Raw genomic sequence first — 16014 nt, forward strand, 5'->3', positions numbered from 1 at the left:
GGTTCAATTCCGGTCAAGGGCATGTACCTTGGTTGTGGGCAAATCCCCAGTAGGAGATGTGCAGGAGGCAGCTGATAGATGTTTCTCTCTCATCAATGTTTATAACTATCTCCCTTCCTCTCTGTAAAAAATCAATAAAATACATTTTTTTTTAAAAAAAATGTCTATTATGACTTGTCAGGTTTTGTTCTCCTGGTCTGTGTTTGGAAAACTAAAGAGCTCTCATAATAGTTCTAAGTTAGTTAAAATTTGAAATACCTGCCCAGCTGGTGTGACTCAGTGGTTGAGCGTTGACCCATGAACCAGAAGGTCACCATTGGATTCCCAGTTAGGGCACATGCCCAGGTTTCAGGCTCAATCCCCAGTAGGGGATGTGCAGGAAGCAGCCAATCAATGGTTCTCTCTCATCATTGATGTTCCTATCTCCCTCTCCCTCCCTCTCTGAAATCAATGAAAATACATTTTTTAAAATTTGAAGTACCAAACAAATTTAGTTATTTCTATTCTTCCTTTTATAAGGTGAAGAGGCAAATCAAGGGTTACCTTGTAGTCATCCCAGGATACCCAAGAACATTTAGCTGTAAAAGACACGGCGGTTTTATTCTCAAATTGGGAAAGGCAAAATAGTTACAGAGACAAAATGGAAACATAAGAAATATCCAAATGCAAGAAACTTTTATGTTGAGAATGTAAAAACAAGTAATGTTTAAAAGAAATTATTTCAAAATGAAGGAATTTTGTGTTAAAATAATTCAGGAGTATGCCAACAGTATATTTAACTGTTTATATAAGCAGTAGATACACTTTCTGTTGTATGTAAGCCATTATGTATTTAGTAGTCCATTTATTACAGCAGTTAGCCTTCCTTAATTTTTTTTGATACATTTCAGTTATGCTTTGCTGGGTAACAAACCAACCCAAATTTAATGGCTCAGAACCACAGTTTTAATTAACTCATAATTCTGTGTCAGAAATGTAGGCTCTTGCCTGTACTTGTTCCTGCAGCTACAACAGCCGGTGGGTCCACTGAGGACCGATTGGTCTGGGATTGCCTCCTCACTCAGGCTGGAGAGAATTGCTGGCTGCTGGCTGCTGCTGGGTCCCGTGTCCCCAGCAGGTTTTCCTGGGATTAGTCACATGATAGTTAGTGGGGGGTTCTCGGCAGCAAGAGAGGGCAAGTCCTCTTGCATTGCCAAGGCTTCTGCGTACGTGTTTGGCAGTGTACCATTATCCAGTGCAAGTCACAGAGGGAAATGTAATTTATTGGGGAGCATTTACTGCAGCAATCTGCCGTACCTATTACAGTACTCATGCACAAATTAGGCAGGTCATGCACATATATCTAACATCAGAGTCACATTGGATGCATCCAGCTATGAGACTGTTTTTACAACTCCTGAATTAAGTTCTAGTATCAGCATTGGTTACAATGAAAATCATATTGGTTTTGTTTTTAAATTGTATTTCAGGTCTGCATATTGAAATATTTACCAGTACATCCTAAATTTAGGGTAGTGGAATTGACATTTATAAAATGGAATCTTGCCCAGCTGGTGTGGCTCAATGGTTGAGCATCGACCTATGAACCACGAGGAGGTCACTGTTCGATTCCCAGCAGGCATGATCCCCAGTAGGGGGTAGGCAGGAGGCAGCAGATCAATGGTTCTCTCTCATCATTGATGTTTCTATCTCCCTCTCCTTTCCTCCCTGAAATCAATAAAAATATATTTTAAAAAAGTAAAGAATGGATTCTTATTTCTTGAAACCACTGTAGCCATGACGTTTTAGCTTGAAGTCCAAATGAAGAGGCCTCTTTACTTGAGGTTTAATGGATCCAATTTCTCAAAGCCCCATGGACTTGTGGCCAAATCCATACTTCAACTAAAGCAGTCTTTGAAAAGCTAGACTTAGATTTACCCATATTTAAAATGCCATTAAGTGAGTGATGACGTTACAGCGCCATAGGTCGCCCTGCATCACCCTCCGCACAGGATGCTCTCTCCTCGCCGGCAGTGCTCTCGGTTTTCCCTGGGATGGCTGGGACTCGGAAGTGCTGTGGCGGCCAAAGGCCTGAGGTCACAAACTGTCACTTCTCATCAGTTATGTCACCCTGGGTCATTCTTCAGCACCTCTGCCTCTGCCTCTGCCTCTGTACAATGGAGATAGTCACCACAGCCTTCCTCAGAGGGTAGTTGTGAGGGTTAAACGAGATGAAATATCTAAAGCCTTTCATTCAGAGACTAGCCCAGCTTATAGGAAAAGACATCCTGGTTTTCAATTTTTGTAAATTTTCATTTTATTGAGGTGTAATTGACAATTTTATTCAGTTACTCTTCATACCTATATAAATGCGAATGGAATGTTTACCAGTATCTCCTAAATCAGGTTTTGTAGGAGATTACCTGTTTAGTTAGGCAATACATGCTAAAATACTGAGTGAGATAAAGTTACGTGATACACCTTTTAAGTGTCATCACAAAAAGAATACATTGAAAATGTATGGTGAGAAAGATAAATATGGCAAAATGCTAATACTCGTTAATATATGTAGGATATGAATGTTCGTTGTATTTTAAGTTTCCTGAGCATTTGAAATATTTCATAATAAAAATTTCAGGGAGGATGGAAATCGTTTCTTCATTTCTCTCACTCTCCTGTTTGTCTTTTCATTTTCCCCAAACTGGCGCCCAGACCTCCCCCTGCAGGGCCTCGAGTGAGGTGATCCCTCATTGTGGTTTTGGCTTGCATTTCCCTCATTAGTGATGCAGAGCATCTTTTCATGTACCTGTTGGCCTCTTTTCATACACCTGTAAGTCTGTTTTGAGAAATATTTATTAAGGTCCTCTGTCCATTTTTTAATCGGATTGTTAGGAATGGTTTGTGTTTTTTTAGTTGTATAAGTTCTTTTTATAAATTTTAGGTATTAATCTCTTACTGGATTTGTCAGTTGCAGACATCTCCCATTCAGCGGGCTGGTTAAGATTTGCAGGGATCAAACCCTTTCAGAAGAGCCAACCACATGCTGGGATTGCTCTGGGATCGGAGGGAGGTGACAGGAGACAGAAGTTCCCCTGTTTGTGTGTCTACCTGGAGAAGGTTTTGATCAGCCAGCTCCTCTTCTGACGTGTGAACTCTCCATCGGGGCAGTCCTGGCCCGCAGCCACGTTAACTCTGAATCAGTGGATTGTCCTGAAGGCTCGCTGAGCTCAGGAGCGGTTTGTGGTGAGGTGGGCAGAGGCCGGGTTCTGTGTCAGAAGGGGATTCTGGCCATTCCCCGGCCTCTTGCAGGGGGTGTGGGGGTGAGGGAACCGGGAAGTGAGAAAGGGAAGTGGGGCAAGAGCAAAGGCGAATGTGGTCACCTCAGGTTCTGCCCGGAGCCCTGGTGGCAGTCGCCGGGGATACGATACGATACGTCAGGGAACTTGGTCTCTGAAGCCACTGCCCCAATGTTTCAGACAGCAGCGGTGCAGCACCGACTTCCCCTTCGCAGTCGGCCTTATAGCATGAGCTGCGTGCTTGCACACAGATCCCAGTTTCCAGGGCAGATGAAAGAGTGAGGAGCACGAATGAGAATGTTAAATGTGTAGCATTTACGAAGATTTGTGGAATTGGAAGCTGAACAGTAAATGTGTAAAAAGGCAGACAGCCTTTAGGGTGACCGGAGCTATCAAGCCTGTGCCTAGACCGAGCAGTCTCAACAGGGCAATGTCACCCCTAAGGGGTGGAAGTGGGTTCTTGGGGGACAGGAAAGAACTTGGGTATTCAGTGGGTGCGGCCTTCCACAGAGCCCCAGTACATCAAATCCATAAATCCAGTTTGTGGTGTCAGAGGTTCATGGTGGGAGCAGGAGGATGGAAAATGTCTTAGGAAATCTTCAGGGGGCGGTCATGAGCACAAGGTTGAGCTGGGCCAGGTGATGCAAAGGGCAGGGCCTCGTTCACCACCAGTAAGGCCTCCTGGGAAAGTGGAGCGAAGCACGCGCTGTCTCAGCGGGGGAAGCCCTGGCACGCTGCCTAATGGGCACCCCTGGGGAATCTGGAGGCAGTGGTGGGCGGCCGGGCACCCGGCACAGCGCGAGAGCTGCCGGCTCCACTGGACTTCCATGTCCAGGAGGCGGGCTGATGGCCCAGACACGCGGGGCCGGTTCCTGGACATGGCGACAGCAGGGTGGAAGTCGGTGTTTCAGGAGCTAGCCCATCCCCCTCCACCCTCCTGATTTGTTCTGTGTTGTCTGTCCTCGCCTGCTCGCTCTCAGGACGCCCCTCTTTCTCGTCTGCTTCAGGCAGAACCACGGTAATGAGGGAGAGAAAGAAACGCTAGAACCCGGGAGCCGCATGCTGACAGCAAAGAAAGCAATGCCCTTCGGCCACAGGGCACAGCCAGCCAGTGAAGTCAGATCGGGATGCAAATGGGCTTGGCCTTTCCTGATCCAGCTTCTGAGCAGCCTGGACGTGTGCCCGTGTCGGGACTTGCCGGACCTGCTGGGGTCGGATCCCCGCCGGGACTGTCTGGTTCTCAGCCAACAGGTGTTCAGCCTGGGGCATGCCCTCCAGTCTCCGGGCTGCTGAGAAGTCTGCAGCTTGCGCTGTTTGAAAATATCGAGGTTGCTTTGGGGGACTCTCAGGATAGGAAGGATGGCCGGCTGGCCCTCTGCTCTCGCCTGGTCCCTGATCCTCGTTGAGGCCGTGCTGGAGGGCAAAGGTGCGGGGAGGTAACCAGAGCGCCTGTTACTGGAGCACTACCACACGTCGGGTGTTAAGTGCTTTACGTACTCTAATCTATTTCATACAACAGCCCTGCGAGGAAACTCAGAACTTCTGTGCGGAAACTCAGGCACAGAAAAGCTGAGTCACTTGTCCCAGGTCACACAGCTTCTGGGAACCCTGGGATTTGAGCCCAGATCCTCAGCACCCCGAGAACAGTCTGTAACAGTGCTGTTCAGGGTGCCTCGGGCCAGCCCTCCCTGCTTACCAGTGTCTCTGAAGTCAGATGAATGGGCTGAAGATGCAACTGCTTTTAACACCATGTACTTTGGACAGAGTCTTACTGAAATAAAACCCTCGGTCACCAGGCCCCCTGACTCCTCCGGGCCATGTGCGTAATGGGTCATCGCTAGGCATGTGCTGCCCTCTGGTGATGAGAATCGCCCAAATCTGACCTCCAGCTTTCCCTGCGCACCCACTTCCTGTGGTCAGTCCGGGGTTGGGGGTAGGAGGGTGTGTGGTCAGCGGGGAAGCTGCTGGCTCTGTGGTCAGACCCTTGCATCACCCGACACTGGCCAGGACCTCCTGTCCTTGCGACTCTCAGACAGCGAGGCCTGTAAATGGGACTCTGGATCCTGTCACTTTTAGCACCATGGACCTAGGCTTAAAGACCAGGCTTCCCAACGAGTCCTAGGGCAGGAAGGTCATTGTTTAACCCGCCCTAATGGCTTGGACCAGGTTTATAGGCGTGGCAGGAAGGTCATTTGCAGAGTGAACTGAAGGTCACACAGTCTATCAGAACGGAGGGAAAGTAACACCAGCATAAGGCCCATGTTCTAGTTCTTGCTCCACCGGTAATAATGTGTGTGACCGTGGGCATGCTTTTGCGCTCCAATACTGGCCATACTAAGGGGGCTCAAAATCTTAGACTTTGTCAACTCTCTACGTTTGCCAAGATCTCTTCTCCTGAAAGGTTTTGCCTTTCTTTTGTTCCATTTAAAAAAAAATTTTATAGAGAAGAGGGAGGGAAAGAAAGGGATTTGAGAGTCAAACATCATTTGGCTGCCTTCTGCACAACTGCCCACCAGGGATCGAGCCAGGAACCAGGGCATGTGTCCTGACCAGGAATTGAACCCATGACCTCTTGGTACATGGGACAGTGCTCAACCAACTGAGCCACACTGGCCAGGGCTTGTTCCATTTTTACATGCATCCTGATTAGTATGACACGATACCTATCCACACTCACTAGGTCTGTTTCCTTATTCATGAGATCAATCCTACTTCATGGGGTTGCTGGGAGGAAGTTGCCATCAGACCCAGTGTGAATGGGTTCAGTTAGATTGGGTTTGTTTAGGCAAAGCAAGGGCACATTCATACATATGTATACTTTTATTTTTTGTAAATATATTTTTATTGATTTCAGAGAGGAAGGGAACAGGAGAGAGAGAGAAATATCAATGATGAGAGAGAATCATTGGCTGCCTCCTGCACCCCCCACCCCCTTACTGGGGATTGAGTCTGCAACCTGGGCATGTGCCCTTGATCGGAATCGAACTCAGAACCCTTCAGTCCACAGGCCAACGCTGTATCCACTGATAGAGCCATACATATGTATACTTTTATATCAAGGAAACCTGTGTGTTGAAAATACAGCTGTCCGGTCCTACTAAGTGGTTCTAGCACAGTATCACCTTCAAAGAGATGCCAGCTTGTGGGTCTTTCATCTTCGCTGCAGCCCAGCTGTAGTTACTGCCTGTGCCCGTCTCAGCAATGATCTGTGTGGGGAAGTGGGGGGTGGGGGTGGGGGTGAGCCACCGGTTGGTGACTGCCGATCTAGGGCAAGCATGTCAAACTCGCGGGCCGCATGTAGCCCACAACGAATATTTTTGCGGCCCAGCCAGTATAACGGTGTGAGCAGTTGTTTACAATTATGAAAGGAAATAAGTCTCCTGTCAGATCCGGAAATACTGACATTTCACCTTGGGTCAGCTTTGAAAGTAATCACTGCGAACAAGATTTCCCCCGAAGTAGGAAAGATGGTAAGCAGAGAAGAGATGCCAAGTGTCAGGAAGAAAACATTTTGTCATTGCTCTTTATATATATAGTACTTTTCTAAATAAACCTACGTTTCTGTGAAAATTGAAGCTTTTGTTTTTTTGTGGCCCACATAAACTTAAACCTTGTTCATTTGGCCTGTGTTAGCCTTTGAGTTTGACATGCTTGATCTAGGGCGAGAGTCCAGAGCAGGAGTGTTGTTCCTATTCAAAGGAGACTGCTGGCTTCCTACTACTATTCTCTAACTCTGCCTGCTTCCAAACCACTGCTACACCCCTAAACTGCATGGGCTCACATAGGCTGGAAAAGAAATAAGCCAGACACAACAGATAAACACTGCATGATTCCCTGTATATAGGGTAATTAGAGAAATCCAATCATAGAAAGAGAAAGTAGAAGGCTTGTTGCCAGGGACATGGGGGTGGGGTTTGGGGGCAAGAGGATGTGGTGTTAATGAGGACAGAGTTTCGGTTTTGCAAGAACACAAGAGTCCTGGTGGTGGTGATGGTTGCACCGCAGTGTGAATGTATGTAATACCATTGAACTGTGCACTAAAAATGGGTAAGATGGAAAATTCTATGTTACATATTTTACCACAGTAAAAAAAAGCGGGGGTGGGTGGGGGAAATGCCTCAAAGAAGGCAAAACCTGGGAAGATAATATGCAAAAAGTAAAATACCTGTGTTAGTATAATGTTATAAACAGTTTAAATTTTTCTTTCCATAGTGTGATATTGCTTTTATAATTAAAATAAAGCAGTGAGACAGAAAAAAAAATCAAGAAATAATTTGAGCGATTTTGATATTTGTTATTCCCCAAGAAAGCACCCAAGTCATCATGGGAAAACCAGAAACTTGTTTAGCATCCTAGTACTTACTTTATTTTATAATTTACTATTGTTTATTTTATGTTACAGATCCTTGGGGGCCCATGACCTTTTCAGTTTTAGTGCCACTAAAAGTTTTAAGCTGGTCTTGAGTGCAGCTGGTTTAGTTTAAGGCTGAGGGAATCGTGCTGGGATGGCTCCTGGGCCCCGCAGCTCTGCCTCGAGCCCATCTGTGGGGTAACTTGATTCAGGGCCTCCTCAGGAGCTAATCCCATTTTTATTAAAATTCTTACCCATGGGCCTGGGATAATGGTCGTGGCTTTGCCTCTCAGCTCCACAGCAAGGTTGGTTGGTTGGTGGTTGTTTAAGTGAGTAATTACTGAAGTAGATGAGTGCCACCCCTGGACGTGGACCAAAATAGCAATGAGCCAACTGCTGCTTCCCAGTTCAGGAGCTGAAACTGTGCCTGGCAAAGGCTCCTGGGAGGCTCTGTGGTGGGGCTGGCTCCCTGCTGTGCCAGGAAGACATGGGCCCGCCTCCCGTTCCGTGAGTGACACTTACATGGTAGGACTCATTGGTAACAATGATGGAAACTAATGCCTTGTGGTTCTAATTGCCCCGGACTCAGGCAATGAGAAATAGTGTGTTCAGTATTTATTAACAAATGGGTTGGCGAAAGGGCAGGTCGTCTGGTCCTATTGCCACCCTCCCCCATTAGCACCCACCATGCGCCCGTCACTGTGGTCGGGGTCTGACATGCTAGCGGGTCCTCGGAGCTGCCTGACTCTTGGCTCCAACTCCATCACCCTCACAGCCACTAGGGCAGGAGACCTCCTGAGGAGGGCAGTGGGTGCCAGGACCACAAGCACTTTGTCAGTGCTTTTCACTGACAAAGCTAGGCTATTGCAGGAAACTCAATGTTGAATATTTTCGGAGACTTTGAGACCTTCCAGCCCCATGTTTGACCTTGTTGAGAAGTTCCCTAAACCTAAGAGAGAGATGAGAACAACCTATGGTTTCCACTGTGAGCAGAAAAGAGAAACGTCGGTTTAATAATAACCAGCGCATGTTGAGCAGTGGCCCTGTGCCGGCTCTGTGCTGCTTTCCTTGCACCAGCTCCTTTCATCTTCAAACCGCCCTGCGAGTCAGGGCCCTCGCATTCCCATTTTCAAGGAGGAAATTGAGATTCCAGCAGCCTTAGGACCAGCCCGAAGCCGCCCAGTGACTTGCTGCCCAGTGACTTGACGTGGCTTTTCAGTAAGTTCGCCGTCAGCAGGAACGTGCCAGAAATGCATGTCTGAAAGGTGGGAGCCGTGGCCTCTTTCCCAAAATCAACTGAGATGTCCTGTGAAAAGAAATAGTTATATCCGAGTTTGTGGAATTCTCTCTTCTTTTCCGTTTCCAATTGTGTCTTTCTTGCCTAGGAAAAGTCCCCACGTCTCTGCTCAGCAAGTTAAGGTCCTGATTCCACTTTTGTAAGAGAGAAAAATCTTTCCTTCATCACCTAGAGGACCAAGGTATTTCCAAATAGAATTTAAGCCAACAGCACATAAATTTTGCTAGTCTCTAAAAGCCGTCATCTGTGGTAGTTTCTGAGTATATTGTAGGCTCGAAAAGTTGAGAGTGAGCGGTGTGATCAAATCCTGGTTTGTTGGCTGAGAAATGTGGTTCTCTGGCTCTGCATCCGGGGTGACTGTAGGTGAATATGCAGACCTGGGGGGAGGGGGAAGGGTGGGTAGGAACCGTCAATGCAGCGCCTTAAGGGAATGGCCACCATGTGGCTGGATGACTGCACAGAAGTTTCCCCGTAACTTCCAGGGGGACCTCTAGAACTGCGCCCTTCCAAACAGGGCAGCTGTACCCAGCAGGCTGCACCTCCGAATACGCAAAGGTACTGCTGGGGGCCCTCGCCCCTTCCCCTCTCATGTTCGACCACTCAGCTCGGTGCCTCTTGCCACAGTGGGTGACGGCCCATCTGGGTCCTCCACTCAGTCAAACGGCCGAGGAACGTTGTGGACATCGGACCTGGCCCGCCAGGACCTCTCATGGCACAGCGGGGAGGCTATGAAATCTGGCCCAAGCCAGTATACCCTGGTCCCAGCCCCCTGCCTCAGTCAGTTCCTCTGAGCAGCCACCTGTTTGGACTTGGTGGTCGGAGGGAAAGGCCTATGAAGGACCAGGATGAAGATGCCTCTGTCCAGTGTGGGGATCAGGAAACAGCGAGCTTACAGATTTGGTCCCCTTAGAGCACCCCGGACTCAGGCAATTAGAAATAGTGTGTTCAGTATTTATTAACAAATGGGTTGGCGAAAGGGCAGGTCGTCTGGTCCTATCGCCACCCTCCCCCATTAGCACCCACCATGTGCCCGTCACTGTGGTCGGGGTCTGACATGCTAGCGGGTCCTCGGAGCTGCCTGACTCTTGGCTCCAACTCCGTCACCCTCACAGCCACTAGGGCAGGAGACCTCCTGAGGAGGGCGGGGGAGAGGAGGCTCAGTGGGTGCCAGGACCACAAGGTAAGCCACGCCTATTCCTCTGGGGGCAGGCAGTCTTCCTGGGGCAGAGCAGCTCTGCCCAGTGTTCGTCTCCGGAGGAGGTCAGCCTCGCGTGGGAAACCCCTGAGTGGAAAGGCAGCATCATGAAGGCATCGCCCTTGCTCTTAGCTAAGAGCGCAGCCAGTGGTCTCGGTTGGCAGTGAGGCCCCAGGATGAAAAAGCCTGTGCCGGGTCTTTTCCTTGGCACCCACTACCACCCCACACGGGACACCCCTCCGTATCTACAGCTGTGAAGTGGGAAGGACAGCAACACATGGGGAGGTACCGAGGAGGAAGATTTCAGGCAAAACACTTCTTGTTCATGGAGCATCTTCTCTGCAAAAAACTCGGCACCAACTCTGCAGCACGTCCTCGACAGCTCAGTGAGGACAGCAGTGACCGCTCACTCCCCCAGCCGCCAGGGCAGGCGCTGTACGAGCTCAGTCACTCCTCTTGATGCAGGTCACGGCGATCGTGGGCACTCAGGAACGTCTCCATGGCATGTTTCCAGGAACCACATGGCTCACAAAGCCCACGCTTCCCTGGGAAACTGCACCAGCCGTGCCGGGAGCTGGCCTATCGGAGCATCGGTGAAGGCCCTGGGCTCCCGGCAGTCCCCTTGCGAGGCAACACCTCAGACAGGTGACCGCAGAGTGGTTGCTGCCGCTAGCGCCCTCCCTGGGCCAGATCTCGGACAGGAAGGCGTCCTCTCAGGAAAGGACAAGCCGCTTCTCACCCCCAAAGCCTCCGGCCTCCTCGGGCTTCATTAAGTTCCCATTGAGGCTGTTGGAGAGAAAGAAAACGAGTAAAATGCAAATCTGATCACACCCTCCTTTGCTTCAAACCTTCAATGACTTCCCGTTGCTTTTAGGACAAACACCCGCCTGTGCCACAGGACACACACATCTTTTGTGGTCTAGTTTCCCCGTCCTCCGCCCCTGTGGACCCTCCTCCACACTGTCTGAGCCCCGAGACACACAGTTCCTGGACATCACGCTCCATCCTGCCTCTGAGCCTCTGCATATGCTGTTCCGCCTGCCTGGGACACCTTCCCTCGCACCTCCACGGACTAACTCCTAGTCATCTTCACCGGCTTAGTTTCCATGCCACTTCCTTAAGGAGACCATCCCCGGAACCTCACCTGTGTTAGGTTCCCTCCCTAGCTTTCCCCTTTATAGCACTCACCACGATTTAATAATCACTTGAATGATTTTTTAAAAATTAATTTGTAATGTTTTCATTGATTTCAGAGAGAGGAAGGAAGAGCTAGAAACATCAATGATGAGAGAGAGTCATTGATCGGCTGCCTCCTGCACACCCCCTACTGGGGATCAAGCCTTCAACCTGGGCATGTGCCCTGACTGGGAATCCAACCTCGACCTCCTGGTTCATGGGTCGCTGCTCAACCACTGAGCCACACCAGCTGGGTTTGAATGATTTTTTTTCACTGTGTCACCCTTAATAGATGGTAAACCTATGAGGGCAGGTCCATTTCATTCGCTACTGGATTTTCAGTGCCAACACAGTGCCTGGCACACAAGCACTTGGTTATTCAACAAACGAATGAGGAGCAGCGCTAGTTCCTGGGGACACAGCGGTGACCAGGACGCAGGCCCTACCTCACAGTCTGGCGGAGACGGCCACACAGGAAGCTGTTGCAATGCAGTGTGGTGACTGCTAGCAACAGAACTTGCAGGAAGGGACTGGTTTTAGGAAAGGGATCACGGTGTGAGGGTGGCTGGGAAGACGGAATTACCCTCCGGGGTACCTGGCACACAGCCATTGGTGCTGAGTACGCACTGCCATCACCACAAGGGGTGGGCGGGTCTTACCAAATCTCCATGATGCCAGTGTTCTTCTGTAAGGCGTCTGCCAGCTGGGCGACCCCCTTGGCTGTGATCTGGTTCTGGATAAGCCTGAAAGAAGAACGTGTGTCGTTTATATCAGGTGCACAGTGCCGGGTCAAACCTGCCCCCTTCATCGGGGTAACTGTAACAGGCTGGTGGGGTAAGAGAAAGGGTCGGGAAGAACTGAATCCACGTGACTTTTAATCTGGCTAAGATCATGTACATCCAATCCACCAGAATAAAGGAAAGCCTTTAAAATGCTTGATTTCTCTGTAGTTTTTATAGTGAGCATCCTATATCTGTGTTCCCATAGAGACAGTTTAATGCGTGAACATACATGAGCATGTGTGCTTGGCACATTTCCCTGCAGAGGAGCCCAATCGGAAATGTTTGGAGACCCCAACAGATTCCAAGATGCACACCAGGGAATAGGCAGCCAGGTCTCCTTCCGGGTGGTGAGGGAAAGGCAGTTTTTTGTTTTGTTTTTTTTTTCTATGTATAGGGCGTAATGTCACAGGAAGGCCATAGTATTCTGCCACCCATGAGGAGTAAGCCCAACTTGTTGTTGGATGTGTTATACACAGAGGACAAGGCAGTTTTTATTTTTATTTTATTTTTTATTTATTTTTTCCAAGGCAGTTTTTAAAGTTTAAGTAGCAACCAGCTGACCATTCTCTTCTTTGGGGGAAACAAAGGCTTCTAAGAGGGGGCCATGCCCTCCCCGACATCTGAGAGGGAGAGAGGAGCAACAGTCTTGATGCCGCTCGGGGCCCCCGTGGGAAAGCAGTGATCATGGGGCCTCGAGGAGCAGCCCCGTTACGTCGGGCAGCAGCGATCCAAAGGGAGCAAAGGGTGCAGACCACCGGGAAGCCCCGGCAGCCCCTGAACTGCTCCCCTGGGCAGCTCCTCCGCCCCCACTGGGGAATGGGTGCAGCACGAGGCAGTGATGTGTCCGCCTCCATCACAGGCTCGCCCCTCCCTCCTGGCTATCTGCAGAGTGAGGCTACTGCGGAATCTGACCCTGAGACGTCCGGGGCTTGGACCCAAGCAGGCAGCCCTACCTAAGTGTGAAGGGGCCAACCCCTTAGAGAGGCAGCAGACCACACACACACTCCCCACTTCCCAGCTATGGGTCCTTGAAGAAATAAGCAGGCTCCCTGTGCCTCGGTTGCCTGATCTGTAAAATGGGAGTAACTGTAAGAGAACCTCCTACCCGCAGTGTGTGAGGTTTGAATGGGACGACGTGTTTGAAGCAGTTCTCGCAACTGTGCTACGGTGCCCAAGGGGAGGGGAGCCCTTGTCCCCATCACTGCCCACGCACACAGGACAGTGGCAGCAGCCTGCAGCTGGGACCCAGTGTTCCAGACACCTCTCCCCAAAACTGGGACCCCGGACCCCGTGCAGAGGTGATGACCTAATAAGCATGACTACATGTAACTTGACATTTTTTGCCAAAAGAGCAGAACTAGCCCCTAGCAGTGGGTGCAGAGTTCTGCGTTCAGTCCAACAGCGTTCAGTTCAGCTCTGCCGCGTTCTAGTGACTTCCTTCATGGCAGCCACCGCTGGCCTTGCTGGAGTGGGTGAGCTGCTTCCAGCCCAGACTTGGCAAGAGGCCAGCTGTGCTCTGGCTGTGCTCAGGCACACACGCCCTCCAGGCTGCCTTCGCCAGGGCCCTAGGGTTGTGCTTGCTCAATGCAGCACAGACTCCTCTCCAGTCCTGGCCAGCTCGCTCCCGCTGGGGGCTGGCCTGACCTCGGGAAGGGTTTAAGAGACAATCTACAGCCAGGAAAATAAAGGAAACCAACCAATCCAACAAAATTATGTACACAAAGCACAGTCCGGCTGTTTTTACCGACACTGACATGGCGATCTAAAGTTCATAAGGAAATGCGAGGGACCCAGAATGGCCAAGACAACCTTGAGGGCGAAGAACACAGCCAGAGGACTCCCAATTCCCGAGTTCAAAACTTACCAGAAAGTGGCACTAATCAGCACAGTGCTGCTGGCACAGGATGAACATGTGCATCCGTGGACTAGAGGGAACACCCAGAAATAACCAAGAAGCGCTACATTTGTGGTCGACTGATTTCTGGCAAAAGCGCCAGGGCCATTGGAAAGGGGGAGATCATCCTTTCAGCGAGTGGTGCTGGGACAACCACGTGCAAGAGAACGAAGCTACACCTCGTCGCCTCGTTCCGTACGCAAAAATTAGCTTCACGTGGATCAAAGAGCAAAACTACCACCCTCAAGGAAAAGCTAGGGGTACATCCCTGGGACCCGGGATCAGAAAATGATTCCTTAGTAAGATACCTAAGGCACAAGCAGCCAAGGGGGAAAACAGACACGCCGGACTGCCTCAAAATTAAAAACGTCTGCTTCAGGTCACCCTCCAGACAGTGAAAAACCAGAAGCAGCCCGGGTCTCTTCCCGTTTGCGGCCATGGCAGAAGCGCCCGCCCGCGGTCAAAATGAAGCTCAATCTCTGTGACTTCTGACGGGATCCAGAACCGTCCAGGGCGTGTCCATGCTCCTTCCCGCATTCGCATTATCCTCTTCCCAAGGAGCTGAGAGAGGTATGGAGTTCAACCCACGCCCGTCCGAAAGGGTGATGAAGTTCAAGTGTGTGAGGACACTGCGAAGGGCCACAAAGTGGCAGGAAGTGCAGGTTTCCTGGGAGAAATATGTGGTCTCCGCTGGAGGAGTGGGCGGGAGAAAGCTCACGGTACAGCTGTTCACAGGGGCATCCCCAGCACGCGGTTATCACTGCTAAAGCTGGACAGAGACCACAGAGAGGTCCTCGAACGAAAAGCCAAATCGCACCAAGTAGGAAGAAATAAGGCAAATACAAGGAAGAAACTATTTTGCTTTAAACATATTTTTACTAATTTCAGAGAGGAAGGGAGAGGGAGAGAGAGAAACATCAGTGATGAGAGAGAATCATTGATTGGCTGCCTCCTTGCACACTCCACACTGGGGATTGAGCCCATAACCTGGGCATGTGCCCTCGACCAGAACCGAACCTGATACCTTTCAATCCACAGGCCAATGCTCTATCCACTGAGCCACACCAACTAGGGCTCAAGGAAGAAACTATTGAGATGATGCAGGAATAACCTTCTCTACAACTTTCATTAAAAACAAAATAAAAAAGTGAGAAATCCCACAGAGAGGAAATATTTGCAAATCATATCGATGATAATAAAAGCATAATATGCTAATTAGACTGGATGGCCGAATAGCAGAATGACGGTCCGGACGACCTTCCGGAGGAAGCCGGGGCTGCGAGGGCCGAGTCCCTTGCATGAATTTCGTGCACCGGGCCTCTAGTATCTAATAAATGCCTGGTACCCAGAATATATCAAGAACTCTTACAACTCAGCGATAAAAAGGCAAATAATCCGATATAAAAATGGGTAAAGGATGTAGAGACATTTCTCCAAAGAAGATACACCAACGGCCAACAGCAACATGAAAAGACACCCAACACTTTTAGTCATCAAGGAAGTGCAGATCAAAACCACAATGAGACACCACTTCACACCCACGAGGAGGGCAAGATTCAGAAAGAGGGTTGGAGAGAATTTGGAGAAAGGGGAACCCTCCTACATTGCTGATGGGAATGCAAAGTAGAGCAATGCTTTGGAAAGCAGTTTGGCAATTCCTCAAAAGTTAATTGTGATTGCGTGACCCAGAAATTCCCTTGCTAAGTAGACACCCAAGAGGAATGAAAATGTGTGATCACACACAGGCATGTACATGAATGTTCATAGCAGCATTATTCATAATAGTAAAAAAGGAGAAGCAACCCAACTGTCCACCAGCTCACGAATGGACATATAAAATGTGGACTAGCCATACAGTGGAATATCACCCCTCCATAAAAAGCAATAAAGTATTGATACGTGCTAGAATGCAGGTGAACCTTGAAAACTTACACTATGAAAGAACAGAGACAAAAGGCCACATACTGCGGTTCCATGTCTATGAAATGCCCAGAATAGGCAAAGTATAGCAGTGGTTACAGGACCAGCGGGGGGAAGGGAGGGT

The 16014-nt window shown here is 49.5% G+C and overlaps 1 protein-coding gene and 1 long non-coding RNA gene across 5 annotated transcripts in view; one reads left to right on the top strand and one right to left on the bottom strand.

Annotated features, from left to right (window-relative positions):
• Positions 1 to 7534: 7534 nt before the first annotated feature.
• Positions 7535 to 8616, top strand: LOC132243097 (uncharacterized). The gene is made up of 2 exons (XR_009454793.1): positions 7535 to 8190; positions 8465 to 8616. It is a non-coding gene; the product is annotated as an uncharacterized LOC132243097 (long non-coding RNA).
• Positions 8617 to 9860: 1244 nt separating this feature from the next.
• Positions 9861 to 16014, bottom strand: part of NOD1 (nucleotide binding oligomerization domain containing 1) — a 29732-nt gene continuing 23578 nt past the window's right edge. For all 4 annotated transcript variants that reach the window (XM_059712677.1, XM_059712680.1, XM_059712679.1 and 1 more), the window contains 2 exons: positions 11954 to 12037; positions 9861 to 10904 (listed from right to left, as the gene is read on the bottom strand). In XM_059712677.1, the coding sequence (XP_059568660.1) occupies positions 10832 to 10904; positions 11954 to 12037 (157 nt within the window). In that variant the 3' untranslated portion in view covers positions 9861 to 10831. The remainder of the gene's footprint in view (positions 10905 to 11953; positions 12038 to 16014) is intronic.

This window comes from Myotis daubentonii, chromosome 10, assembly GCF_963259705.1.
Source record: "Myotis daubentonii chromosome 10, mMyoDau2.1, whole genome shotgun sequence".
Taxonomy (NCBI): domain Eukaryota; kingdom Metazoa; phylum Chordata; class Mammalia; order Chiroptera; family Vespertilionidae; genus Myotis; species Myotis daubentonii.